This window comes from Coccidioides immitis, assembly GCF_000149335.2.
Source record: "Coccidioides immitis RS genomic scaffold supercont3.3, whole genome shotgun sequence".
Lineage (NCBI taxonomy): Eukaryota > Fungi > Ascomycota > Eurotiomycetes > Onygenales > Onygenaceae > Coccidioides > Coccidioides immitis.
In genome coordinates, this window is record NW_004504308.1 from 469,357 (window position 1) to 492,885 (window position 23,529).

Genomic DNA, 23,529 nt, shown 5'->3' on the forward strand with positions numbered 1-23,529 from the left:
TGGAAAATCAAGAACATATAATGTCTCCCCCTATCCGCCTGGTGGTGTGGACTTGTGCTCTCTCAAGGACTATTCACCTCTGTATTCCCCTCCCTTGTGCAAGAGTCAAATTATCTACTTTCCATCCGATCCCCCAGACAAAAATGGTCCACAGCCCGATTGAGTTTCCTGGCCGGACAGACATCATCAACCTCACTGGTGAAGATGACACTGAACCTGACACCGAGCCAGCAGGTGATGACACCACGCGCACTGAAGGTACATTTGTTGCCGCACCCGTATCTGTCTCCACTCTAACGCATGTTTCCATGGAACAGTTGTCGACGAGGGCAGTGACAGTGACAGTGGCGACAGCTGCGGGAGCACTGGACCCATCAATGAGGAATACAACACCATGCACAAGGCAGGAAGCCAAGTTGCCCTGGGCGAGGCTTCAACAGCGACCAGTTGCCGCGCCAGCAGCCATGCCCGTGCCCAAGCTCCGGGCGAACACCGCTATCTGTTACGGTCCCAATCTCGCACCGGTTCATCCGGCCCGGCACGCAGCACTACCATAGGAACCAAGGAAGGGGCCAGTCCACCCTTCAAACCAGCACTCGGCGCGCCGATGCGTGCCTTCTTTAGAACTATGCGTGTTGGCAGTGAGGAGGCATATCAGATTACCTTCCTGCCCGATCGGGCGGATAGTTCGAATTCCGTCTTAAATGGGCTGAAAGCATGCCTGGCTCGCAGTTATACAGAAGAGTCATTCCCTGCACACAAGAAGCAACGGCGGGCGTGATGGGGCCAACTGCCCATGCGGGCGTACCTTTTCAACTCCTATTCTTTGTGTTATCGTGACTGTGGACGAGGATTCAGGGAAGGTTGCAATCACTATTTATAGGGGTCGAAGAACAAGGTGCATTTGCCGGAAGGTTGAGGACATTTTTATGTCCAGTCTGTTTTAGCACCAATGCAAGAGTAGATAATCTATGCGCGCGATGGCATGGATGATTAAGTTTTTCTTCAAATTCTTGCTTTCATTGACAATCTGAAGATGCTCTCGAGGAGCATTGCATGATCTATTAAGTGATGTTAAATACAGAGAGTACTATTTTTGTTTTTCGTGGAGCATTGGATTAGTTATTATTGTTCCAAACAAAATTAACTAGGCCCTCAACAATGGTCCGACAGCAACAGTTTATCCCTCAAAGATCACGACAAAGTAGTCAGATTGATGTGGGCACTCTTTTTCAAATACAATTTTATACCAACGCAACACGCAAGTCTCTTTTGGGCAGCCTGTGAACGGCTCGGGCCTCTTAACACCACCGAAGTTTCACAAGGTTCAAAAATGGACTTACTGGGTAGATACAAGCTGGAGCGCGCCAAGCAGAAGTGTTTTGGGCAACAATTGCTATGTACAAAAAAAAAAATCCGTACTGATCAAAAATGTGAATTATTCAAGGCAGACAGATAAATATTAATTAGATTCTGGACTCTGCTTCCTGTGCGAGTTTCTGCCGTTTCTCATCATTGATATCGCGGAAATCGTCACAACTGGGTCTCTTGGTGAGCACCGGAGCTGGCAACAAATTGCGGTCACTCGGTAATGGTAGGTCATCCTGCTGTTGTCAATGGACCTCCTTTGCGCTGTAAAAGGAGGGTAATGAGTCCTTCACTGGGCGCTGCACTGTAGAAACATGCCAAAAGCGGATGTCCTGAGGCGAAAGGCGCATTGGACCGATGCTTTCGACAACACCTTTTTTCTTGAGCTCTTCAATCGTCTCAACTTTTGCTAGTAGTTTGTTGAGAATACCACAGCACCCATCCGAAGGAATGGTGAGTCTTTTCCTCAGGCTTGCAATCACAGTCAAGACTTCGCATCGCAACTCCAAAAGAATATTGTCGGGCGCTTCTTGAAGAACATTGACAGCCGACTTGACCTAGACTTGGTCATACATTCTGGTGTTTGAGTTGTGGAGGAGATAATTTCAAAATCTCGATCCACGCCACCTGACACAGCCTTGGCTCTGCCAACGTTGGCCTACCTGCCCCAAAAGCATGCACGATCGTCCTTGGTCCACACCCTGACCACATCTTCGCCATTTACAGTACTTCAAAAGAAGAAATGGAACGGTACCAGGATACCCGAAAACTATGCTCGAATGCCGGTGCAAAGATCCCCGAAGGAGCTGGAGAAAAACGGGCTCAATCGGGGCGCCCTTAGAATCTGACTTAATCACTGCATATTTGACCTCAAGCTACCATGCTTGTTAAACGCTTGCTTCCTTCACATCCCTCCTATGACCTTGCGGTGCGGTATGCCGCAATCCCTTAGCTGGTATTCCTATCTTTGGGCGAGATGACAATAGGCGCACTAATACATTCCAAACACCGATGATGTTTGCAGGAATCACAAACAGAGCTCATTCCTTCCTCATATGCCTGCTGCATACCCTTACATTGGCAGCAAAAGACCATTTCCTTCAGAAACTTCCTCCTCATCCTGATATCCTTCAGTACCCAATTTTGTTTCCTATCCCGTTCCTTCTCCTTTCCTGGGGCAATAAGCTCGGCACGAAGATCAGCATCACTCTTCGACTCGTGTAGTGTTGGTGATGGCTGCAAATTCGATGGGCGCCAGTCTTGAGACAGAGCGTCAGAACTATTTCTGCAGATAAGGCTAGTTGCACACATACCAGGCATCTTCCAAATAGAGAGGCTGCGATCGTGATATTTCTTGCAGCTTCCTTAAGAAATTTGTGATAGATTTATATCCAAGTTATTGACTGTGGACACAGAAAGGAAGGGGATTTGGCCACAGGAGTAACCCTTATCAGTCTCTTCGCAAAATACAGAGGGAGAGGCTTTATATTGAGCAAAAAAATAGTGTAAATAAGAAAACCACAAAATAAATTTCAGACATAACTAGAGGAAAAGACCTGGTTCGACAGCGGCTGGTATTATGGCAGTGAAACAAAAATTGACAGGTATCAAAACGGGCATGGCATAACACTTATAAAAAGATGGCATTATGATCTGCTGCAGTGATAAAAAGAGCCTGCACGTGTGAAAACTCAGTATTGCGTCGCTTAATACCCTCCCTCCGGTTGAGTTATCTCATGTATGTTTAGTCCACTTTTGTGACATAGATCCTCCAATGCTCTTTTATATTCTCCCACCCGGCCAAGGGTTGCCCAATTTACTTGTCGAAGATGCTCCAATAGATCAGCAACGATCTTACCTGTTCGTAGTATGAGATGCTAGCAGTGTTTGCCAGGAGCAAGGAAATCGTCAATGTAAGTGCGCGACAACCCTCAATTGTCTTGGTTTGCAATGCTTTTCCTTACACACCCGGAGTTTTCGTACACCTGCATCGGTGTGGGAGTTATGGCCGTGGATCAATGTATCTATCGCGGGTATAATCCTTAATTCGGATGGTTGTTTTGGCCAACCGACGGATGTGGTCCAAGTCACTTAAGGAACGAAACCATACACAAATAAGTTGCCCTGTCACAGGCACGATCGAAATTTAGCATCCATCTTGCAATCTCTCACAGCTCATGGTTCAACCAAATCACCTCCTTGTCTGTGTCTTTCTCAGCTGGTACTATTTTGTTTTGGGTGTTATGCCTTGCCTTTTGGGGCAGCTGCTGGGGTTCTGATTATGTTGAAGGTAATATCTATGGAAGCTTTTTTGCAGGTATTCATTTTCTAAATGAGCTAGCGAATTTATTGCCAAGACCATAAGCGCAAGGCGTGATTTTGACAGATATTCTCTTGGCGCACCCCACATCAACCAATGCCATTTTCCAAGCCACAAAATCCAAGTAGTGGCGGTGCGATTTCGTTGCGATTTGTTCTCCTCAGATTTTATGCATGTCCAATCCATTGCCGATGGACCACAGCTCTATCAGAATTTTCACTGGGTATACCCATCAAAGTAACATAGCGAAAGACTGCCTTCAGGTGTTTCTTTAGGTACTTTGCCACCACCCCGACCCATGTTGGAGGTAGTCCCATATCTTTTCTCCAACTGTCAGAACCCCAGACTCCCCACTTTTCCTCGTAAACATCTTGAGCGTTGTTTGCCTGTATAAACGTTTCCGGTTCACATTCACCGGCTTTGAGTCCAGATGGCGTCTCAGCAGTCACCAACATACGGTGCGTACCGCATGAATCATGTCTCACCCCATCTAGACTCTTGATGCGAACGATGTCACGCAGAGTGAAAAAAAGGCGGGACGGTCTGAAGCCCGAGATTTAGCTAGAGGCGCTCGAAGGTACCGAAAACTTACTGCATGAATACAAGCTCATTGTATGTGGCGCCGGCAACAGGAATTTGGGAAGAATAACCACCAGCGGCTGGATGCAAGGCTGGATGAGGTTGATGCTCGATGTTGCCAATCAACCCAGCTTCCAGTAGTTCGGAATCAAACAAGGCGGAGGATGTCTGGAAGTGTGTTTCCGATCTGTCATAGCTGAAAGGGGAACAGACACCCAAAAAATCAAAAACATGCATAGCGGATACAGGAAAACGACCAGTGGCTTCTAGAGATCGGCAAAAGATTTGAAGTCAGGTGGAAAAAGGCAATGGACAGATCCATTCTTCACTGAGCGGCGGTATCTCTATTTTAATATTGACAAACATGATACCATGTTTCGAAGCATAGCATGGGATGTCCTCTTCGGGTTTATTGCGAAGTGCGGGTGAATTTCCCGCAACAGTGCAACTTGCGCTAGGGGATGAAGATGTTCCCAAAGATGTTTCCATTTTATGCCATGGCAGTGAGTGGAGATAGGCGCCTATTTTTTGCATCTTTCTTTTTGAAATAGACGCCACTATAGTCACCTGCCAACGACAAGAAGGACGCCAGTGCAGTGGGGAAATCACGCCGGGAACGCTTCTACTTGCTTGTCAGTGCTTGAGCAAGACGTCTCGTCACAAATAACCGGCACTCATGGCTGTGGAATAAACTGAAAAGAACCGCCTCCCACCGCCACATACACAGGGTTCGGCTACAGGAAAATAACTCGGCGATCATGGTCTCGAAGAGCCTACAAGGCTACTAACCATATGCGGAAGCTATAGGAACCACGGAACGTGAACTCCATACATGCGTCCCCTCGCTCTCCCACCTCGTCAGAGGTTGAGATGAGAACCGGGATGAAAACTCTGCGTCAGATCAAGGAAGATCCGAGCCGCTAAGCTGGAGGCCATAAAGGGACTCTTGCCGCCCTTGGGATACATTCTGACCCTGCATATTACCGTGTGCCAGTAGCCACGCACAACTGTTTCGGAGCGCCTGCTCTGCAGGAGGAGAACCGCGCTCAGTCTCAGTGCTATTAGTCCAGACCCGTGGCGTCTTCCAGTCTGGCTGTCAAGAATACCATTTGTGCGAGGTCAAACAAGGCGAAACCACATACCCGAACCGAAGAGGGAACAGGGACCTGGGTCTATGCATCATGACAGAGATTCTATGCAGCCTGTGTACTTTCCTTTCTCCCTTGTGCAATGGCAATGGCTAAGGAAAGCTGCGGGAAGGATCGCGGGAGGTCATGAACAGATCAGCCTCGCCCATGTACAGCAAGTTTTATGATACGCACATATATAAATGTTCATGGGCTTCACGAACCACCCATAGTCTCCTGAATAGCACTTACCATCCTGTCTTCCAGCCATGTGCGACTATACATTGTCAATTTACGAATGCGAACACGTGAGGTGCATTGTTAAGGCATGGTGCACAGTGTATCAGACGACAAAAATACGATGTCCTCCAAGGATTGTCGAAGAGTAAGTTCAGCTTTCCTTCGCCCTTTCATGTAATGAGAGGACTAACCTGACATAGGAAACACACAGAAAACCAGTGTAGTACGTGGAAATTAGAAAACAGCGTTATCACATTCTAATTAGTGCCATCATAGGCGAATGTAGGGAGAACAGCCGTTTACCTCAGATGTCACTCGCCAGAATGGAAGAAGTCATCTCGCGGTGCTGGAAAGCTGCAGAGGCCAACCCAAAGACTGGCTAGCAGGCAGGCTGTCTTGTGGACAGAAAAAAGGCTAGAGTGTATTATTGGAAAGTTCCGCAGCGATGGTGGGGATTGTTTTCAATCGTAGCGTCGGGTCGAGGCTGTTTCGGAAGAGTCAGTCTCGAGGCCGAGACGAGATGTGGAACGCAGATACATTACCAATCATACTAAAATCCTGGGCCTGAACCATTCCCATCCTTGGAATAGATACAAGCCTAGTCAGACTCAGATCGAGGTTCGCTGCATCTATCAACCGCCTCTTCGCTCCTTCTCTGTCGTTTCTCGTTGGCATCGTCAATGCTGTCATAGCTAGGCCGTTTAAGAAGCCTCTGCCGACCAGGGGAGAGGCTGTGAGAGCCAACCGACAGGCCATCTTTTGCTGTTTGGATGGAAAGATGTTGCGGCTCCAGACAGAAGAGAATGCCAGCAAGCTCACTTTTTGCGCTTTTTGCAGTAATAGCGTCGTTCTGGTACAGAGGCGACAGGCTGAGCTCAGCGGCATGATCTTCGGGATCTGTTCTGCGAAGTACGTCGCCTTCTAGCTCTGGGACAATAGCAAATATTCCAATGGGGGCACAGAGTAGCATGATGTTTGCATGAACACTGAACTCATCACTCGCTCGGGGAGCGGACCCAGTTTCATGAGTTATCTCACCCGCACTCGCCTTGAGTTTCGCCATCAGAGCCATAACCTGATTCTTCACTCTCTTGCCTGTCAATTCAATTTTTTCGAACGGAGCAAAGTCGCTCAGAGTGCAAGCAAGACCTTCGTAGTCATCATCCGAGAGATGGCTGAGTTGGCTACATCTCTCTTTCCAGTCACTGTGCTGCCAGGAAACCACATCCGTCTCTTTTCGAAGCCTGCGGACAACGGGATAGTCGCACCTGCAGAGAATCAAGCATAAGTGAAGCAGGCTCTGATACACAGTAGGCCTCTCGGTCTAGAAAAGCAGTGAGTAGAGAGTTCTAGCCATGGACCTGAGAGTGCGTACCAAGATAGGCCTTGCGCCGTGAGAATGTCGTCTTGCCTCGAGGCGTGCAAGCCTCGCTTTAAGCTCTCTCGTTTCCTCCTCACACCTTTCTCTAACAAGCTTGAATGGCTCCATTGAACGTTGAATATCGTCGAGAGACTCGGGCCATGATGGGTCAGTTAGAAAAATTCGAATCCTCCCAACACAGTCAGCGACCGCAGGCAGAGGAACGTCAAGAACCGCTCTCCAGCACTCAGGATGTTCGGCGATACTCCCCCGAATGATGTCGCGGGTAAGATATAGAGCTTTTTCTTGTAAAAGCAAGCTGCCATATAGGCAGTTCACAGACCATTTGGGTGCCTGGCGCTCTATGTCATCCAGGGAAATAATAATCGTCTGCCACTGTTCCAGCACAGCCTCCAGGTGGTCAATTATCACCGCATCTCGAGTCTCGCAGATTGATTCGAATCGTTCCCCCAGATCTCGGCCACTGATAATCCGCAAATATGCCGTCTTGGCGTCCGGAGAGGTACACTCTGCAACCGCTGCGGCATAGAGGAAGCTTTCTATATCACAGGAAAATTCTGCAGATATATTCTGAACCCCAGAAACCCGAGGCTCTATTGCAGCAACAGTAAGCCAGCCATCCTTGGATCGGAAAACATGGAAAATATCGGCAGGGCCCAATCCTGTAGAGGGAGCCGTGGATGTGGGATCGGAGTCTGGAATAAGATAAACCTGTTTTGCGGTCGCCATTGCTGATAGTCTAACGCATTCTTTAGCAAAGCCCGTGACAATAATAGCTTTCACCTTACCTATCTATTGCTGCTCTTAGCAGCGTTTAATCAATAATGTAGAGTGTGGCCGAATGTCTGCGTACCGTCGGAATGTGGGATCGATAGTCCTGGGGGCTAAGTATCAAGTAAACCTGCTGGTTTGAAGGGGAGAATCGCCAGTATATATATCTGAACGTCACCAATGCCTGCATAAGAGTTGATTCCATAGAACCGATGGTTTTCATGGGGTATCATGGCCATTATCCCTGCTCGCCTCCCAAAGGGGCGATGTCAATGGAACACCACTCCTGCTGATCCTGAAGAACTCAGCGGCGATCTCTGGGCATCCAAAGAATATGAGAGCAACCGCGCGAACTTTTTCAAGTGAAACAAGAAAAGAAAACAGCCACTTGCTGGGGTGGAAGTACAAGACACGCGAGGGACTGGTGTGCGGCCCAAATGCTCGAGAACTCGTCTTCAATCGTGACTTAATATTGACAGATTTTAATACGCTGTACTAGTAGGGCTTACGGTCAACAATTGTTTAAAGATAAAAGCCGGCGGCAGCGACGATTAGACATTGAGCCCTTAATACAAGATTTCCAGAAACAGAGGCTGAAGTCAGAGACCCCCTAGGCAACCGTCAACTTCTCCCAAAATACTTTCCCCCTGGCTTGCAGTTCATGCTGGATAGCGTTTCCTCAGATCCTCGTTGCTTTGTAAGTTCTCATGTGTCTGTAACTCCGCTGCCTCTTGTCTGGTTGATTGACCTCGGAATGAACCATGCGCATGTGTCGGATGAGTGCGTCATCGCGACTAAAGGTCCCTCCGCAGAGAAGACATTGCGCTTTTTGCTTGCAGACATCATGGACTGTAGCTTTGTGTCGAGTTAGATCATAAGGTCGACTGAAGCTCCGGCTGCACGACTTGCCCGTGGACAAGTTAATGTCGTTGCACCGGTAGTTATGAGGTTTGCGCGTAAACTGGTGGTGGGCTAATTGCTTGTGCTCCTCTAATTTTGTAGGCGTCTCAAAGCGTAGTGTGCATTTGCGGTAGGTACAGCCGTACATATTCGGATTGCTAGGGGAGTCCTGGGGCTCCCTAAACACGTTGAGCAAAGGTGATATCAAGTCACTGGAAGGTTGATACGTAGGAGACGAAGAAGTCGGATTCAACAATTCGCTGTTGGTTTGATCCGTCAACGGGGAATATTCGGGGGTCTGTCGCATTGGCCTGTGGTTGTTGCTGTTCTCTTTGGGCAGCTGAGGACACGCTGGTGGTGGCTCCAAGCCGTATTGCTGCTGGTCCGGCACAAGGGTCCGCGAGGGGAAAAGCTCATACTGCTCTGGCACCTCCTGGCATTCAACGAACCCCCGGGGCCAGATGGTTTCAGGTTCTGCCCACTGCCCGGGCTGTAGTAGTTCCTCAGTGGACAAGAATGGTAAGGGCTGCTGCGGGTGCGCGCTGTGGTGCATAAACGGGGCCTGTGTGTAGAGGAAGTTCTGCTGGAAGGGGCTTGTTGGCCTTCGGCAGGCATCTTGCACAGCAACATGCGTCATGGAGGCAGCCTGAAGGCGTTTGACGGAATTCTGGTAGGATCGGAAGAGCCAGAACCCCTGCTGGTAGTTTAACCACGAGGGTAAACCGCAGTACGGCTATGATAACGGTGTGGTTGGGCGCTATTACTGTCAAACTGTAAGCATCCATCGAGCTGGTGGCAATACTGTCTTCAGGGAGAAGGTTGCTGACTTAGCTATTTTGAAATTTTCCAAACACGCATAGCAAATACCGATGTCCCGACAAAATTGAGATAGAGGACTCATTGAGAAACTCAGCTTCAAGTCCAGTGAAGAGGAGGGTGACGCTTTAAATAACCAAAGCAAGCTCCAGCCACCAAGGTCCGACTGACAGACTTGCGACATATCAAATTCATTGCTGCTGTGCTCCCTTCGACGCCGTTTTGCAGGAAAGGTAAGTTGCAGGCTGTCGGCATGCAGTCGTGGAACTCCCCGGATGGCGGAGTTTGCGACAGGTCAGCCAAGAGCTTGCGAGGGTTCAGTTCCTCATGCCTCATTGGAGGAGGCATCCGGCTTCAATTCATGTGACATCGGCTGACGTAAAAATCCGCCAAGAACATCTGGATTGATATGGAAACTATTCTATTATTGTTCGTATAACTGCATGCATCAAGTAAGGCTAACATAAGAAGAAACGAGAAGAGAATGACCACGGCGGTATATATACGGTATGGACCTTCTGGTTTCAACCAACGGTCAAATTTGGAGAGGAGGGCCAGAAAAGACCTGACAAGATAGAGATACAGAACAGATAGAAAAACAATCAAGGAAGCTCAAGTGGGAACACAGCAGCTCCTCTAAGGAATAGCTAAATTCTAAGGCAAGGAGCAGGGGTATGTACGTATAGTGGTGCGCTGCATAGCTGTCACAAGGGCGGCTGGGACAGGCATAAGAAAGCAAATAGCATGAAAAGAGTAGGACGCAGAGTGGACTAGGGGCGGCCACATCACTGCAAGAAACACGGGCTAAGGGTGGGATGACCACGGTTCTAGAGCGTAGGTGGAGAGGACTAAGGACGGCCATGAGCCCGCAGGGTTCGTGGTCGTGGTGAATGTGGGTGAAAATGCTTAGACACTCGGGTTGATTTACCATGGTCCCAACTAGCTAGGTTCCGGCCAGAAGAACCTTTGGTTACTGAACCGAAAGCACGACAAGGGGCAACTCGAGAGAACGTAAAATGTTAGAGGAGCAACCATGGGCCACTGACTTAGGTGTACCAGGGGCAGCAGGGATGGGCGCATGCGACTGTAAAATATACAAGCAGCAAAATTTTTCCGCTGAGGCAGAGTGAGGTTTGCTGACAGACAACTCACCATGTACTGCGAGTGGCGATGGGTGGCCAACTTTGAGGTGCAAAGGCAAAGTGGTACTGCAGACCGGCAGTATCTGTAAGGTATCCACGCCGTAGTTGTGTCCTGGTGCCATTCATGTCTGCGACAGGGAGCTCGTTGAGAGGAACCTTCGATTCAGAAATTGCTGGTGCTGAAACATGAGATGAAAGAAAGGTCTCTTGTTCTGTGACCGGTGTAGATCCAGGGGTCACTAGCGGTTGCGGCTGCAGCTGGAATCCCCATGGACTGGTTGCAGGCGTACGGCGCCTATCGAATGTTAGTATTGGCTGAGGATATGGAAGAAGTACTCACCTATTTCCCCTCTTTCATAACGTTCCTCCATCCTCCGAACCGTGCATATTTCTTCAAGAATATTCCACCTCTCTTTTGGCTTGATTTTGCGTCGGACTTCCTTTCCAGCCTCTAGAAGCTTATCAGCCATAGCGGTACGGATAATATGGACCAAGAGTTGGACGCGATCTGTGGAACAGTGGGTTATGCATCAGTGGCTGTTTCTTAACATTTATGTGTACTGAACCTACCGGGCTTCTTCAAATGATCAGGTTCCTTGTGTATCACTCCTGCAGGCCACCAATCTGGTTTTGTGCTCTCTCCTCCATTATAAGGATGCTTGACCTGTTTCTTCGGTTCAATGACATCGATCCAGGGTTTACAGATGGCTCGGCAATTGAACTGTAGGAATCCACAAAAGGCTGCGTGATAATAGGCCCCTACTCTCTCTCTGTCACCAATTTTGAGAGCAAAATGATGTTCGCCAACTTCAGAGTCTTTGTTAATTTCGGAGAACGGGCTCTGGCGGGCCTCTTCCAAAGAGGTATGACATAGGTGCGCCATGCCGGCTGACTGAAGGAAACGCGCCTCGACATCATCACTGAAAATGTCGTAGCAACCTTTTCTAACAGAAGACGATGTATGATATGTGATATGCCCGGCGTGGTTGATCGCAATCATGGCGAAATGTGGATATGGAACATTCATTGCGTTTCTCTCCCGAAGAATCGTCGACTAGAGGAGAACAGTCAGATTTCCCCAATGGCCAGAATAGTGGACTATTGAGCATGATACTAAAAACTAATAGAATAAGGAGCAAGGGAGTCAAGCGCATGGGAGCTTAGTTTCTTGAAAATGCTTTGGAGAAAATGAAATTCTGTTGATCTTTATATTCCTCCTTCACATACACGCGACTCATTGTTCTCCGGGTGCCCTACTTCCTTTCTGCTCTGTCTCATTTATCTTATCCGTTGCAGAGCTAGTATCCGGCATCTGTCGTAATCCTCTATACTGCAAAATAACGCAACAGCTGTACTTATCTGAAATGTGGCGCGAATAACGCCAATGATAACATACTTTGTTCGTTCCAATCACCGATCATTTTCCCCACCAAAGTCTCAGTTATCCACAACAAACAAAGGTACGCTACGGAGTACTCCGTACATGAGCAAGAATAGCGTTTAACACTCGCTTCCACACATCATCGAAGCGAACGGGCAAAAAGAGATGAGGAGACGAGCAGCGGTTAAGTGTGGACCTTGGTCTAAACTCACGGTCCGCTCGGAAGCCCCACTCGACAAGTGGGGCTAACAAGCCTTTCATCGGCGTTCCAACTACTATTAGTGCGCAAAACAATTGTATTCCAAGGATAAAAAAAGCTAATGAATGGATGTTTGTAAAAGGAAAGGAAGCAGTAATAGGGCGAACGGCTTTGAAGAAGAAAAAGCCGAGCAGGCAGAAACGTATGTAGAGGTGACATTCACCTAATTAGAGGGACAGCGGATGGATACAAGAGAAGCTTCTGAGGGAGCGGAAGGTGCTGCTCCCTTGATCCGACATGGATATCTGCCAACAAGGACAATACCAAGAATCTTATTTCCGGATCAGAAACTGTGCAGAAGAACGGCTTGGAAAGCTTACCAAAAGAAGGAAGGGGCACATCTCAACATAAATAAACCCGTAAACGGCAAGACCAAGAGCTGTAATAGTGAGCATGCTGATACAGAGAGATTCCCGCAAAGCGGCTCGCTGGGCACACCCCGATCGGAGTGTAATGAAGAATGCCATGAAGGTGAGAGCTCCATATTCGGGCGCGGTAAGTAAAAGGGCGTATCGGAGAAGCCAAGGCCTAGACAGGCATGAGTACAGCGGTTCAGCCTCATGGGTTTAGAACGTACATAAACGCAAAGCAAATTTGAGGAATTGCGCATGCATAAACCATCAAAACCAAATAAGCCCATGGAGAGGCCAGGCCGCGCAGGGTGTTTGTTTGCCACATTCCCTGGATTATCAGCTCATGCCACCGTGCATCAGGGGGTACATACCTCAACGCCTGCTGGAACCATCATGCAGATCATCAGAGGCACATAGAGCGCGCGTTCATCTGCTCCTGGTCAGCCACCGTCACAGTCGCCCGCACGAGACACTCACTTTGCAGATACACGGGCCAGAAGCTGAAGGAAAAAACAGCAATGCTGGCCACAATGAGCAAAAAGTATGCCGAGGTCAGAAGTATATCGCGCTTCTTATGCTTGCTCTCCCGCTCGTTCACGCCAGTCCAAATGACAAGGATATGTTGAACAGAAAAAATAAAGATGGGCAGAGAGGAGAAGCTGTAGACAAGGTTTGGTAACCCCGAGATAAGAAATGCATCCTGCATGATGCAAGGTCAGTCAAACAAAGGAAATAACAGAAGACAGTTGGTATCTTGCTAGGATCAAGACTGGCCAGGCACCATCTATCTTCGAGCAAAGGTATCCAAAGGGCGGTAAGGCGACCTTTTATGCTAATCTGGGTATCGGTTTAGAGACCTTTTGATGCGGCATCTAAGCCAGCATTTCAGGAGTAGCACGTCTGCAAGCCACCAAGAAGTTCAGACGAATGTGCTCATAATCCGGGAAACGCGCTATCCTCAGCTACGAGTTTCGATCAGCGTTTTAAAGCATCTTGGCCATCACCGTCATACATGCCTCCTGTGCTCGGCTCGCGGCGAATGCGCCTCAGGAGAGGAGAGTACATTGCCCAGGAAAATGGCGGGTACTTACCTGATATGCCGATCTTGCGAGCCCGGACCCACCTCTGAAAGTTCCGGAAACATCACAGCGCCAACCTAAATCAAAGCCACCGCGCTATTCCCAAAACCGTATTATCTATTCAGACCGAATAGATAATACGGTTTTGGGAATAGCGCAGAAATCAGTCTTGGTCGCCTTCAGAATCGTCTCCCGCTGAGGGTTGAATTGGTCGTTTTGATCGAGGCGCCAGATACTCTGCTTACAGGCACAGAGGCTGGTGTCTATGCTGGGACTTTTGATTGCCTCTAACAGTGGATGAAGGTTGGTCTTCCTCAAGCATTGACAGGTATCCCCCAACGAAAATCCGGCTTGGGTTGTCTGCGGAATGGAAACGGGTTGCAAGAGGAGGAACCAAGCAGCCGGATGGAAGAAATTGGGGATCAGCTGACCGTGAGGCACGCTAAATTTCCCTGGTAGACGTTGAGAAGCTCGAAGACACGGCCATCCTACAAAACCTGTCGCGACGATGGCCGCGAGACAACGGCTTTTCCCGTTTAATGGTAGCAACGAGCAGTACATCCAGTACCTTGAACAATTTATTGTCACACATCTTCCGTCTCCCGGGCCACCGCGTCCAAACAGCAAACCGGCGAACTGTGAATCCTGCGCTGATCCACATCGCGGATCATTGAAGAAGAGGCTTCATTCCACAAGCGAGAGACAAGCCCAAACGACAGAGCTGAATTTTGTCATCTGGAAACCTAAGAAGCAGCGGGTCCAACCCAACGCGACACAGCAGTGGCGAGCGCAGCTAGACACGTTTGTTCGGAGCATACCGAAGTTTGGGGAATGGACGAGTTTCAGGAAAGACAACCATTTCTACAGCATCGAGGAGAATCGTTCGGTACTGGCGATTGTTCTACGCAACAAGTTCGACACGTCCAACTCAGCTAGGGCGAAGGTCACTTCATCCACTCCTCCTAGTCTGCCAGCTCCACCAGGCGTGGAAAGTTTGCCGTGGGAAGAGGCCTCGTATAGGTATGCCCAGGAGACAGCAACCTTCGATGCACAAGTGAAGGCGGAGGCCGCAAGTAAGGCGAAGATTTTTGGCAAGATAGCAAACTTTCGCCATCTGATCGTCGCCACGAACTGTTACATTATGTACAAAACGGGAGTTGCAAAGGAGAAAGTCATCCGCATTATGCGCGAATGTGTCTGCGACACCGGGGAGAGCAACCTTGAAGGATACCTTCGGGGAGCGCGCTGGGTCAACGGGTGCATTACCCAACTCTCGAAAACACAGTGGGGGAGTCGAAGTGCTGAAGTTTTCTTCTTGAGTTTGTATCCAAGAGTTTACCGAGGCAGTAAACTCCCGTGCTAACTGAACAGTAGATGGACGCCCGCTGAGCTATTACGCTCGAATAGCATCAGACACGAACACCCTCCAGAGTTTTGTCGACAGACTGAAAGCCAGAGAGGACATCTTGGAGGACAATAACCAAGAGAGCTCTGCGTGGATACCGCTCTCTATACCCTGTGTTGTTCACCGACTGGGAGGGGTGCCCATATCGTATGTCATCGGGCTCACTGGTCGTCGGACTTGGCTGACAAAATTTCCAGGTTACAGGAGATTTGCGATTTGCTCCAATACGATTATAAAACTGAGGACGAAATATACTACAAATCGTACATGACCGAGAAGGAGAGGCAATGGGCAAGGTCTGCCGAAGATCCAACACTCTTCAATGGTTACTATGAAGATGATCCGATGTTTGCAACCCTAGATCCCACATTCCTGTAATGAGTGAAGTGTATATATATATATGTCTCCATGTTCGAGAACTGTATCACTTAGGGCGATACACCATCATCCAGATGCCAACTCCTCCTCCTGCTGTTGGATACTCAATTGTCAAGTTGGAAGACATTATCAGCACCTCATTTGGCCGAAGACGGATGCTGGTAGTCGCAGTTTCATCAACTTGTCCTTGCATCATCGTATGGGAGCCTTCCACAATGCGAAAGAGGCCGTTCTCCTCATGAAGCTCTTCGTTCGTTGCTGAACAGTATATGAATGCCGTACTGCGTGCTCCGGCATGGAAACGTTTCAACTGGCTTGGGTTTTTAGCCCAGAATACAAGTCCCGGACCTTCCTTCCCTGCATGTTCGAAGGAACAGCCGATGGCGGCATGGAAAAAAGGATCCGAGTCGGCGAACTGAATCTTAGCACCAAGCCACTACCATTAAGTGGAGATGTGGACTCACATTGATTCCATGATAGAGGAGCTCTCTTGCCGCCATTCCATCAACGGGCTTTCGGTCACCGGGAAAATTGCTGGTGCTGTGACGCAGTTCCCCAAATCCGCGACGGTTGATCTCTTCCTCAAGTTCACGAAATCGCTCCTCGGGTGGGGATTCGCCGTTCTTTCGCTGGATTATATCGTAGCCCAGGGCCAAAGCCTGAGACATGGTCTTCGTTCCATCATCCATCTTCTGGCGCTTTTTCGCCTGGCATGGAAGCATCGCGCCCCTCAATTTGCACCTTTGGTTGTAGCTGACTGTCGTAGATTTAGAGGTGGTTCTGGAATAATATTTTTCCTTGCAGCCGATGTTTCGAGGAATTCAGGTTGAGGAGCATTAACTTCAATTTATAGCAAGCAGTGTATACAAAGTAATTCTCATTACAACATTGCCTGTTAACAGAAATTGCTCATTGGAATCCGGCCTCAAACCATATCCTGAAGATAAGAACCGCCCGAACAATATCAACACTTTCCGGCATTGTTACTGCCGGTAAAATTTCCCGCGGGTGCCTGCTCACTGAAAAGTGGGATCCTCCCTCTCGTCCACCTCACCGTCCCAGAACGTCGGATCATTCAGCGTCGAGACACTTTTAAGCCAATTGATAAATGGGCCTAACCGCTTCTCATGTTTCTTCAGCTGGGGTAGGTAGCCGCTAAGGTCCCTGGTGCTTGGTAGGCGGCTGTTGATGGCAAGGCCGCATTCTGCCAGAGTGCTGCGTAAAAACTCTGAGCGAATTTCCACGTAGGTTTTGTTTACATGAGCACTATTGGGGTCGTGCCAGGTAACCGCAAAGAGCTCGGTCTGTGTTTCGTCCCATCTAAATGGTCAGCACAACGGCGGCTACAGCACTCCGGGTGGTGGCATACATTTCATCTTTTAGGTGCAATTCTTGGCTAACGTTTCCGCCGCTGGTATTGTCAAGGGAGGTCTGGTTGTGGGCGGGACTGGGTGGTGGAATGGGGGTCGAGGCATCGCTTCGAAGGGCGGACGATTTGGCCGAAAAGGTGTTATCCATAGTGTTCGAATCGGGATAGGGTAACAACTTGGGGTCAGTTTGGGCATTGATTGCCTCAGGAAAGAGAGGAACAGAGCCACGTTTTATGTTTCCGTGCTTCCGCAACGGTTCCAGAGCTAGAATATTGACGCTACATTTTGTTCGTGTTGATATGTGAGGAGTGCCTTTCAGGTACTGTCATCCTGCCTCACGCAAGTCGATCACCACTTCATGCCATTTCGTCGAAATTTTGACACATTTTCGACAAATAAATGACGCATTCCAGACGCCGCTTGATGACTAATTGAAGGTCCGTGCATACGCAACATTTATAACCCACCCAGGCCAGCGATTTTTTCGACTCATTTTCGACTTATTTTTGACTTCCTCTTGACTCTTCCTTGACGTGCTGGTAATATGGCCCCTTTGTCGATTGATGGCGCTTTATCCGCCCTTGCCGATGCGTCAAGGGCAATTCAACGCCGCAAGGGTGTCACAGACTACCAAGAAAAGCGGATCAAAGAAGCCGTCGACTTACTGCGGAGTGGCAAGCCTTCAGATACCAAAGGAGCAAAGCGACGCACCACTTATCTCACCTTTCTAGAGCGAGTTATGGAAGAAAACGGTCCTCCTATGGTTATTCTCTGTGTGGTTGGTCTCGGATTATCTGTGATCGCCATCGCGAAGGAGGATGTCTTGCTTGATTTACCATACGTGATCAAAGATAGACCTGGGCTTCGCCACGTTGTGCTGGATCGGCTTGCAGATCAATATCTCGACTTCTATTCCTCACGGGTGGAACAGTCCCATACACCAATTATAACTGGATCTCAACCATCGAACATATGCTCTCCTATGAATCAACAGAATCCCTCGGAGACGCATGCAGGTAAAATTATGTGATTGCTACCGTGTGCCGAGTGGAGCTGACCAACCTGGTAGCTGAACGTGCAGCCGTTCAACCGACTCACCACGAGCAATTTTCAATCCCGCCAGCTAGAAGAGGTCCGTAAGCTCTTCAGGCTAGCTACCCATGGCGCCGCTAACAACATCCATAGTTGATTTTAGGTGTTCGGCCGCACGAGTCAGCGAAATACCGCAAATAGGCAGTCTTCTGTTTGGAGCAATTCAAAACAGTAACCAGTGGATCTGGGAGCGGACCGTAGGAGGAAACGAGAGAGAAACAACAGACTGCCTGAATGTCCTAGTCCCTGAAGACCGAAACCAAGACATCTCAATCACATTGGTTGTGGGTCATGAAAAAGGTCTGGAATTGATTGAGAAGCTTAAACTGGCATCTATATCACGCGTACTTTGAAGCCAGCAGGGACATCACTTGTCCCATTTTCTGCGACTTTGTTGTGTTGCCAGTACGGGGGGGAGTCCATATCTGCCTTCGGATCATATATAATAATGGATTTGCCCCTTCCGGTGATGGTCCTTTGAACGCTCACGGCTTCGAAGAGCTTCACATCGATGTACTCTTCGGCCCCAGCCAGTGCTTGAGATCCAACCTATATCGTGTTAATCGGTAGTTCAAAATAGTGACAAGGGAATGGTGCCGGTATACCTCCTTTGTCATAGCTGAAAGTGAACATGCATCTGCAGCATGCGGTGTCGAGGTTACGCGCTGAGAAGTGCACTGTAGTAGTTCGGGAGCGCAAGGAGGTGGCTTGTCGACCAAGCTCGCGCAATGTCGCCGTGGAGCAGGACTAATGTGGGTTAATTTGATTGATAAAATGAAAGGAATTAGGATAAATACCTCTTGGTTATTCAGAATAGAAATTCAAAACTTCGAGAGCTCCGACAGCGGATGTTCAGCAGCTGATCTGGATATAACTTCGATCTGTCCTCGGGTTTTCTGTTCTGCTTTTGATCTTCCACGCGGAAAATATTTACCCAGGCTGAGGATTGAAGTTTACTGATGACGTATGACTAGCTCCCATGACTTTCTGCCACTGTCGGGCAGCAAAAAGCGTGATTCAAGTGGATTGATGCCCAACTCGACAGCGGGGTTGATGCGCACACGTGACGTAATCGATAAGGCAAACACTGAGTTTGGGAGTTCGAACTTCGATCGATTTTTTGTCGAAATTCTGTCAAAAAAGAGTCGAAATATCCAATATGGTAGGTCGCGGGAAACAAACAACTCCACAGCAATTTTATCGAATGCCCTGAAGCACAACAAAGTGCATGACGGCAACATACGCCAACGCATATAAGATAAACAGATCCTCTACAATGATGGCCAGCCTTCAATTTTGTGGCCTGTCCAACCATGACTACCGCAGTTCAGCACGCCTTGATGTTAGCAGCACTGTATCTCTGATGAAACCCGTTCGGCTTTGCACGTACCGCCCATCCGTCACAACGAGACATCCCAATTCCCAATACACTCCGTCTTGCTTCGCCGAATTGAGGCCGCACCAGTATTCGCGTTTGGCGCTAGCATAACATGCCGCTGGAAGATCATGACACAGGAGAGAAGCGTCAGTCTGTCTGGTCAATCTTCTGGCTCGAAGAAGGGCCAGAGCCTCATGTCTTACCACGCCGCACCAAAGCAGTCTTTACAGCGGTTTTCGGCTCTCAAACGACAGTTCCTATCATGTGTACAGAGCATGTGGGCAACAATCGGCTTGGCCTGGCGGAAGCCACCGTTAGTCCAACATGCGGACTCTAGCCACCGCCGTGGGATGTCCGTAATCTCGAAAGATCAGCCGATGGACCTTTGCACTTTCAGTACGCCCACACGACGAGATAGCGCACCTGTATCATGGGAAACACCACCGCGTCCCTCCGAATGGAAGCGAGGGGCACACCAGACGCCTGAATGGCATCATAATACTGACCAAGAGATGCGGCAATACATTGAAGCCGAGTATTGGCGTAAGAGCTACCTTCCCTTTCTCTGCCCTCCTTTCGGCTACTGAAGCGACCAGTAGAGAGCAAACGGGGGATCCAACGGCCGCCTTCAAGAAAAGTAACTGGGTCAAGCGCCGTTCGGCAGCTGAAAACCTTCGATACAAGCCCTCCGAGAAACAATTCCGAGGGTCGAGAGCAACCCATGCGTCTCAGGCCTTGGCTGCCACATAAAGTGGAACCATTGCAGCAAACACGCCATAGCAAAGCTTCCGCCTATTTACCCCATGACTCCTCCGCCATTGATGATGACTCGGAGGATGTAGTAGACGCTGTACTCCAGTTCCAAAAGATATCCCCGAAAACGCCGCCCTCGCCGCTCCAATGGATTCGAAATCTAGTGGTCACTGAGGAGATCCCGAATTGTGACGAGCTGCGGCGGGAATTTATCCGCAAGGAACTGGAGGTTATTTCCCCAGCAATGGTTCAAGAACGCAAAGTCAATCGGGGGCCGTTCGACAGTTTCGTGGGCGATAGAAAGTTCCTGTAGCGATTCTATCTTGTTATTGTAACTGAAATTGCCTTTTCGAACATGAAGGGAGAGACCATATGTGTTTCGGCTAGAGAAGCATTTACAATATCCGGCGTTCCAAAAAAATTGCCTTTATATTGCCTTGACAGAGTGTCCCACATTGGCCCTACATTTCGGATTATAGTCAATCTGATATCACATGGTCACTAATTTGCCAAGTATCTGCTGTATTCTAGGGGGTAATTCTGTGAAATATTAGTCTTGGAAGGCTGTGAGCCTTTTGAAGCACAATAGTGAAGGATGAGTGGGAAAAATCACTTGGCATCACCTCGGGATTAGGTAATTCTGCCCTGCCCTTGCGACTGCCAACCTTTTATTCTCCCTTCCTGGCCTTAGGGTCTTGGCACGTCTTCGAAGGCTTCTGGTTTGCCAGGGCTGCTTCCTCAAGCAACTCTCTCAATTCCGTGGCAGCTCGCGTTGCAAGTATGGCAAAATTATCGCAAGCCGAACTGTCTGTCATCACAAAATATCCTTTAGCTGACTCATTCGATCGTGTACGTGACTTGCTCCAAGATGCGGAACGGCCATCCCTAGCATCCTACGACGGCACTGACGATGACCCTGACGATATCCGCCAAATGGCAATATCAAAGCTTTTAATCACTTTAATGGATGAAAAAGCTGCTTTCAATCTCCGACCCCCGATTAGTAGCAGAGATGTTGCTTCCGAACTATCAAGGCTTTTCACGCACCTTCGAGAAGGCGACTTTCAGTATGAGCGCTACCGCTTGTTAACACATCTTATTCTTCAGAAAGCACCAGATCCTGATATTTGGGAAGCTGTCTTCAACCTTATTACCACCATCTCTAGAATCACCCCCCCGGCGAGCATCCCACTTTCGTTCGATGGCACGCCATTTAGATCTACATCATCATCGCAGAGAGGATCAGAGCAGACGCGTCTGCTGGTGGATAGAAGGCTTTTTGAAGAGATTGAGGACTGTACTCACCGGGATGTTGAGGGTTTCTTTGAAAAATACTTTGAAGGGAAAGACTGGAACCCACGGGCAGACAATGCAGCTCGTCGCGCGCTTGGCTCCGGAGATGACAACAAATGGCCCGACTTCCCCGACCCGCCAACACAGAAAGACGCCCTCGATTGGTTGTTTGGATTCCAAGATGAGTTTCTGTCGGATGAAGGAAGCGTCTATTTCACCACAGCGAGTAAGAGTGATCTCACTGGCTCAGACACGGAGCGACAGATTGATCTTCTCCTCAGGGACCGAAGCGCGTGTGACATCGGTGGAAAGCACAACTGGAAGGATATTCGGGTCGTCGGCGAGCTGAAAAAACCTGAGGATGAGATCAGGAGCAAAAGTACACTGCTGCAGATGGCGCGCTATGTGCGGGAGGTCTTCAAAGCCCAGCCGACGCGCCGATTCGTCCATGCGTTTGCTGTCTGTGGAACGAAGGCGGAGGCGTGGATATGGGATCGCTCGGGTCCTTTCAGCTCGGGCTCTTTTGATGTCAACAAAGATCCAAAGCGTTTTTTTCAGATGATCTTGGGCTATGCAATGATGACCGATGAAGAGCTGGGGCTGGATACCTTCATAGCACAGGATGGTAGTGGTGCCAACACAATCACTGTTGAGAACATTAGTGGCGAGGAGGTGGTCATGCAGCTGAACCCGAAACCACTCAGCTATCAGAGCGCCATTGTGTGTCGGGGGACAGCCTGCTTTCTTGCTGATGTTGACAACAAGGTGCAAGGCGTGGCCAAGTTCTCGTGGACATCAGACAAGCGGGCAAGCGAAAAGGATCTTCTTAAACTGGCTCAAGAAAGGGGTGTCAAGGGAGTGGCAGAGGTCATTGCTTTCTGTGATATAACAGACATTGCCACGCTCCGAGACGGATTGTCCTTCAAAAAGCGCCACATCTTTAAAAGCACTAGCCACAAATCCTCTGTCCACCCGTCTCGCTCCAATGACCCTCGGTCACGGTCGTTCACTCGGCTTCATCCAAGCACCAGTGACAAGCAGACCAGCCGAAAACGCCGATCTCCTGATAAAGATACGCGGATGCCTAAACGGTCGCGCTCCAGCAGTCAAATATCAGGCGTCGCCCAGCAGGAGGACGAACTGACTTTTGATGTCCAGCAAGTGGGAAATCCGAGCCTCTTTGATAAGGACGGCAAGGAGCTTTATGATAACCGGATATTTCGCTGCCTGGTCATCACACCAGCTGGCCGGCCGATCTACGAGTACCATTCGCCTATCGAGCTTTTGAAGGCCGTCCGCGACGCGATCAAGGCGCATCAGTCCCTTTACATGGAAGGCAACATCCTACACCGAGACATATCTGAGAATAATATTATTATCACTGACCCGGAGACCGCCAACGGCCATTCGGGCATGCTGATCGACTTGGATCTCGCCAAAGAAATTGGTACGCGGAGCGGGGCACGACGCCAGACCGGCACCATGGAGTTCATGGCCATTGAGGTGCTTCTTAATGTTGACCATACATACCGGCACGATCTCGAGTCCTTCTTCTACGTGCTGATCTGGCAGTGCGCCCATAATGGATGGAAACGTTTCAACCGTTTGAAAGAAAAGCCGGAAGACAGTCTCCTGAATGAATGGTACACTGGGAGCTATGTGAAGATTGCTAGCAGGAAGGGGGGTCATATGGATGCAAAAACTTTCGAATATCTCTTATGGGAGTTCCCCCCGGAGCTGGAGGATATTAAACCGCTGTGCAGAACGCTACGGCGGGTCCTATTTCCTATCCACAAAGATGCTCTCTTCACCGGAACGCCGATGAAACCCGAGAGGCTCTATGAACCAATTATCCAAGCGTTTAACCGGGCTGTTGAGGACATCACGGCCGCGGATGGGTAGGCGTTGTGCATAATGGTACTCGCACTGTCGCGGCCGCAAAAGGGCTTTTTTAGACGCCAGATGGATGGATTGGTTGCCCGTCCGTTGCCGGAAACCGTGAGGGGTCTGTTTGAAACGAGGAAAGTTGTACTAGCTTTATCAATGAATGCATTGCCTTCTGCTTTGCTCGCGCCTTTGTCGGCCTGGCCGGCTGTCTTTAGCCCTCCCTCCATCCTTTCGCTATAGGCGTTTCACCTCATCCA

General features: G+C 49.2%; 13 protein-coding genes across 13 annotated transcripts; 5 read left to right on the top strand and 8 right to left on the bottom strand.

Annotated features, from left to right (window-relative positions):
• Window positions 1–143: 143 nt before the first annotated feature.
• Window positions 144–781, top strand: CIMG_08758 (uncharacterized protein; the record flags this gene model as incomplete). The annotated part of the gene is made up of 2 exons (XM_001241594.1): window positions 144–258; window positions 318–781. 2 exons carry the CDS (start codon window positions 144–146, stop codon window positions 779–781), a joined length of 579 nt encoding a protein of 192 aa, XP_001241595.1.
• Window positions 782–1,613: 832 nt separating this feature from the next.
• Window positions 1,614–2,688, bottom strand: CIMG_08757 (uncharacterized protein; the record flags this gene model as incomplete). Its single annotated transcript, XM_001241593.2, has 4 exons — window positions 1,614–1,925; window positions 2,031–2,224; window positions 2,445–2,627; window positions 2,682–2,688. 4 exons carry the CDS (start codon window positions 2,686–2,688, stop codon window positions 1,614–1,616), a joined length of 696 nt encoding a protein of 231 aa, XP_001241594.2.
• A 1,167-nt stretch (window positions 2,689–3,855) lies between these two features.
• CIMG_08756 (uncharacterized protein) lies at window positions 3,856–4,504 on the bottom strand (the record flags this gene model as incomplete). The annotated part of the gene is made up of 2 exons (XM_001241592.1): window positions 3,856–4,231; window positions 4,281–4,504. The coding sequence occupies 2 exons, from the start codon at window positions 4,502–4,504 to the stop codon at window positions 3,856–3,858; spliced, it is 600 nt and encodes a 199-aa protein (XP_001241593.1).
• A 1,728-nt stretch (window positions 4,505–6,232) lies between these two features.
• CIMG_13169 (uncharacterized protein) lies at window positions 6,233–7,744 on the bottom strand (the record flags this gene model as incomplete). The annotated part of the gene is made up of 2 exons (XM_001241591.1): window positions 6,233–6,958; window positions 7,010–7,744. The coding sequence occupies 2 exons, from the start codon at window positions 7,742–7,744 to the stop codon at window positions 6,233–6,235; spliced, it is 1,461 nt and encodes a 486-aa protein (XP_001241592.1).
• Window positions 7,745–8,235: 491 nt separating this feature from the next.
• CIMG_13170 (uncharacterized protein) lies at window positions 8,236–9,702 on the bottom strand. Its single transcript, XM_004444914.1, has 2 exons — window positions 9,514–9,702; window positions 8,236–9,449 (listed from the first exon to the last, which is right to left on the bottom strand). Exon 2 carries the CDS (start codon window positions 9,321–9,323, stop codon window positions 8,466–8,468), a length of 858 nt encoding a protein of 285 aa, XP_004444971.1. The 5' UTR covers window positions 9,324–9,449; window positions 9,514–9,702; the 3' UTR covers window positions 8,236–8,465.
• Window positions 9,703–10,650: 948 nt separating this feature from the next.
• CIMG_13171 (uncharacterized protein) lies at window positions 10,651–11,644 on the bottom strand (the record flags this gene model as incomplete). The annotated part of the gene is made up of 3 exons (XM_001241589.2): window positions 10,651–10,939; window positions 10,981–11,152; window positions 11,215–11,644. 3 exons carry the CDS (start codon window positions 11,642–11,644, stop codon window positions 10,651–10,653), a joined length of 891 nt encoding a protein of 296 aa, XP_001241590.2.
• A 657-nt stretch (window positions 11,645–12,301) lies between these two features.
• On the bottom strand, window positions 12,302–13,681 carry CIMG_12226 (uncharacterized protein). The gene is made up of 6 exons (XM_004444916.1): window positions 13,462–13,681; window positions 13,115–13,337; window positions 13,009–13,067; window positions 12,862–12,965; window positions 12,605–12,812; window positions 12,302–12,555 (listed from the first exon to the last, which is right to left on the bottom strand). The coding sequence occupies exons 3-6, from the start codon at window positions 13,039–13,041 to the stop codon at window positions 12,448–12,450; spliced, it is 453 nt and encodes a 150-aa protein (XP_004444973.1). The 5' UTR covers window positions 13,042–13,067; window positions 13,115–13,337; window positions 13,462–13,681; the 3' UTR covers window positions 12,302–12,447.
• A 236-nt stretch (window positions 13,682–13,917) lies between these two features.
• CIMG_08752 (uncharacterized protein) lies at window positions 13,918–15,499 on the top strand (the record flags this gene model as incomplete). The annotated part of the gene is made up of 3 exons (XM_001241588.2): window positions 13,918–15,035; window positions 15,091–15,268; window positions 15,319–15,499. The coding sequence occupies exons 1-3, from the start codon at window positions 14,225–14,227 to the stop codon at window positions 15,497–15,499; spliced, it is 1,170 nt and encodes a 389-aa protein (XP_001241589.1). The 5' UTR covers window positions 13,918–14,224.
• Window positions 15,261–16,223, bottom strand: CIMG_12225 (uncharacterized protein; the record flags this gene model as incomplete). The annotated part of the gene is made up of 2 exons (XM_012358601.1): window positions 15,261–15,914; window positions 15,964–16,223. Coding segments are annotated over 2 exons (629 nt in total), but the record flags the coding sequence as incomplete, so codon positions are not given.
• Window positions 16,224–16,327: 104 nt separating this feature from the next.
• CIMG_08751 (uncharacterized protein) lies at window positions 16,328–17,238 on the bottom strand. Its single transcript, XM_001241587.2, has 2 exons — window positions 16,869–17,238; window positions 16,328–16,819 (listed from the first exon to the last, which is right to left on the bottom strand). The coding sequence occupies exons 1-2, from the start codon at window positions 17,015–17,017 to the stop codon at window positions 16,516–16,518; spliced, it is 453 nt and encodes a 150-aa protein (XP_001241588.1). The 5' UTR covers window positions 17,018–17,238; the 3' UTR covers window positions 16,328–16,515.
• A 169-nt stretch (window positions 17,239–17,407) lies between these two features.
• On the top strand, window positions 17,408–18,804 carry CIMG_08750 (uncharacterized protein). Its single transcript, XM_001241586.2, has 3 exons — window positions 17,408–17,885; window positions 17,939–18,001; window positions 18,055–18,804. The coding sequence occupies exons 1-3, from the start codon at window positions 17,414–17,416 to the stop codon at window positions 18,312–18,314; spliced, it is 795 nt and encodes a 264-aa protein (XP_001241587.2). The 5' UTR covers window positions 17,408–17,413; the 3' UTR covers window positions 18,315–18,804.
• A 477-nt stretch (window positions 18,805–19,281) lies between these two features.
• On the top strand, window positions 19,282–20,678 carry CIMG_08749 (uncharacterized protein). Its single transcript, XM_001241585.2, has 2 exons — window positions 19,282–19,882; window positions 19,939–20,678. The coding sequence occupies exons 1-2, from the start codon at window positions 19,468–19,470 to the stop codon at window positions 20,403–20,405; spliced, it is 882 nt and encodes a 293-aa protein (XP_001241586.1). The 5' UTR covers window positions 19,282–19,467; the 3' UTR covers window positions 20,406–20,678.
• Window positions 20,679–20,872: 194 nt separating this feature from the next.
• Window positions 20,873–23,322, top strand: CIMG_08748 (uncharacterized protein; the record flags this gene model as incomplete). The annotated part of the gene is made up of 1 exon (XM_001241584.2): window positions 20,873–23,322. The coding sequence occupies one exon, from the start codon at window positions 20,873–20,875 to the stop codon at window positions 23,285–23,287; it is 2,415 nt and encodes an 804-aa protein (XP_001241585.1). The 3' UTR covers window positions 23,288–23,322.
• Between the last annotated feature and the right edge of the window lie 207 nt (window positions 23,323–23,529).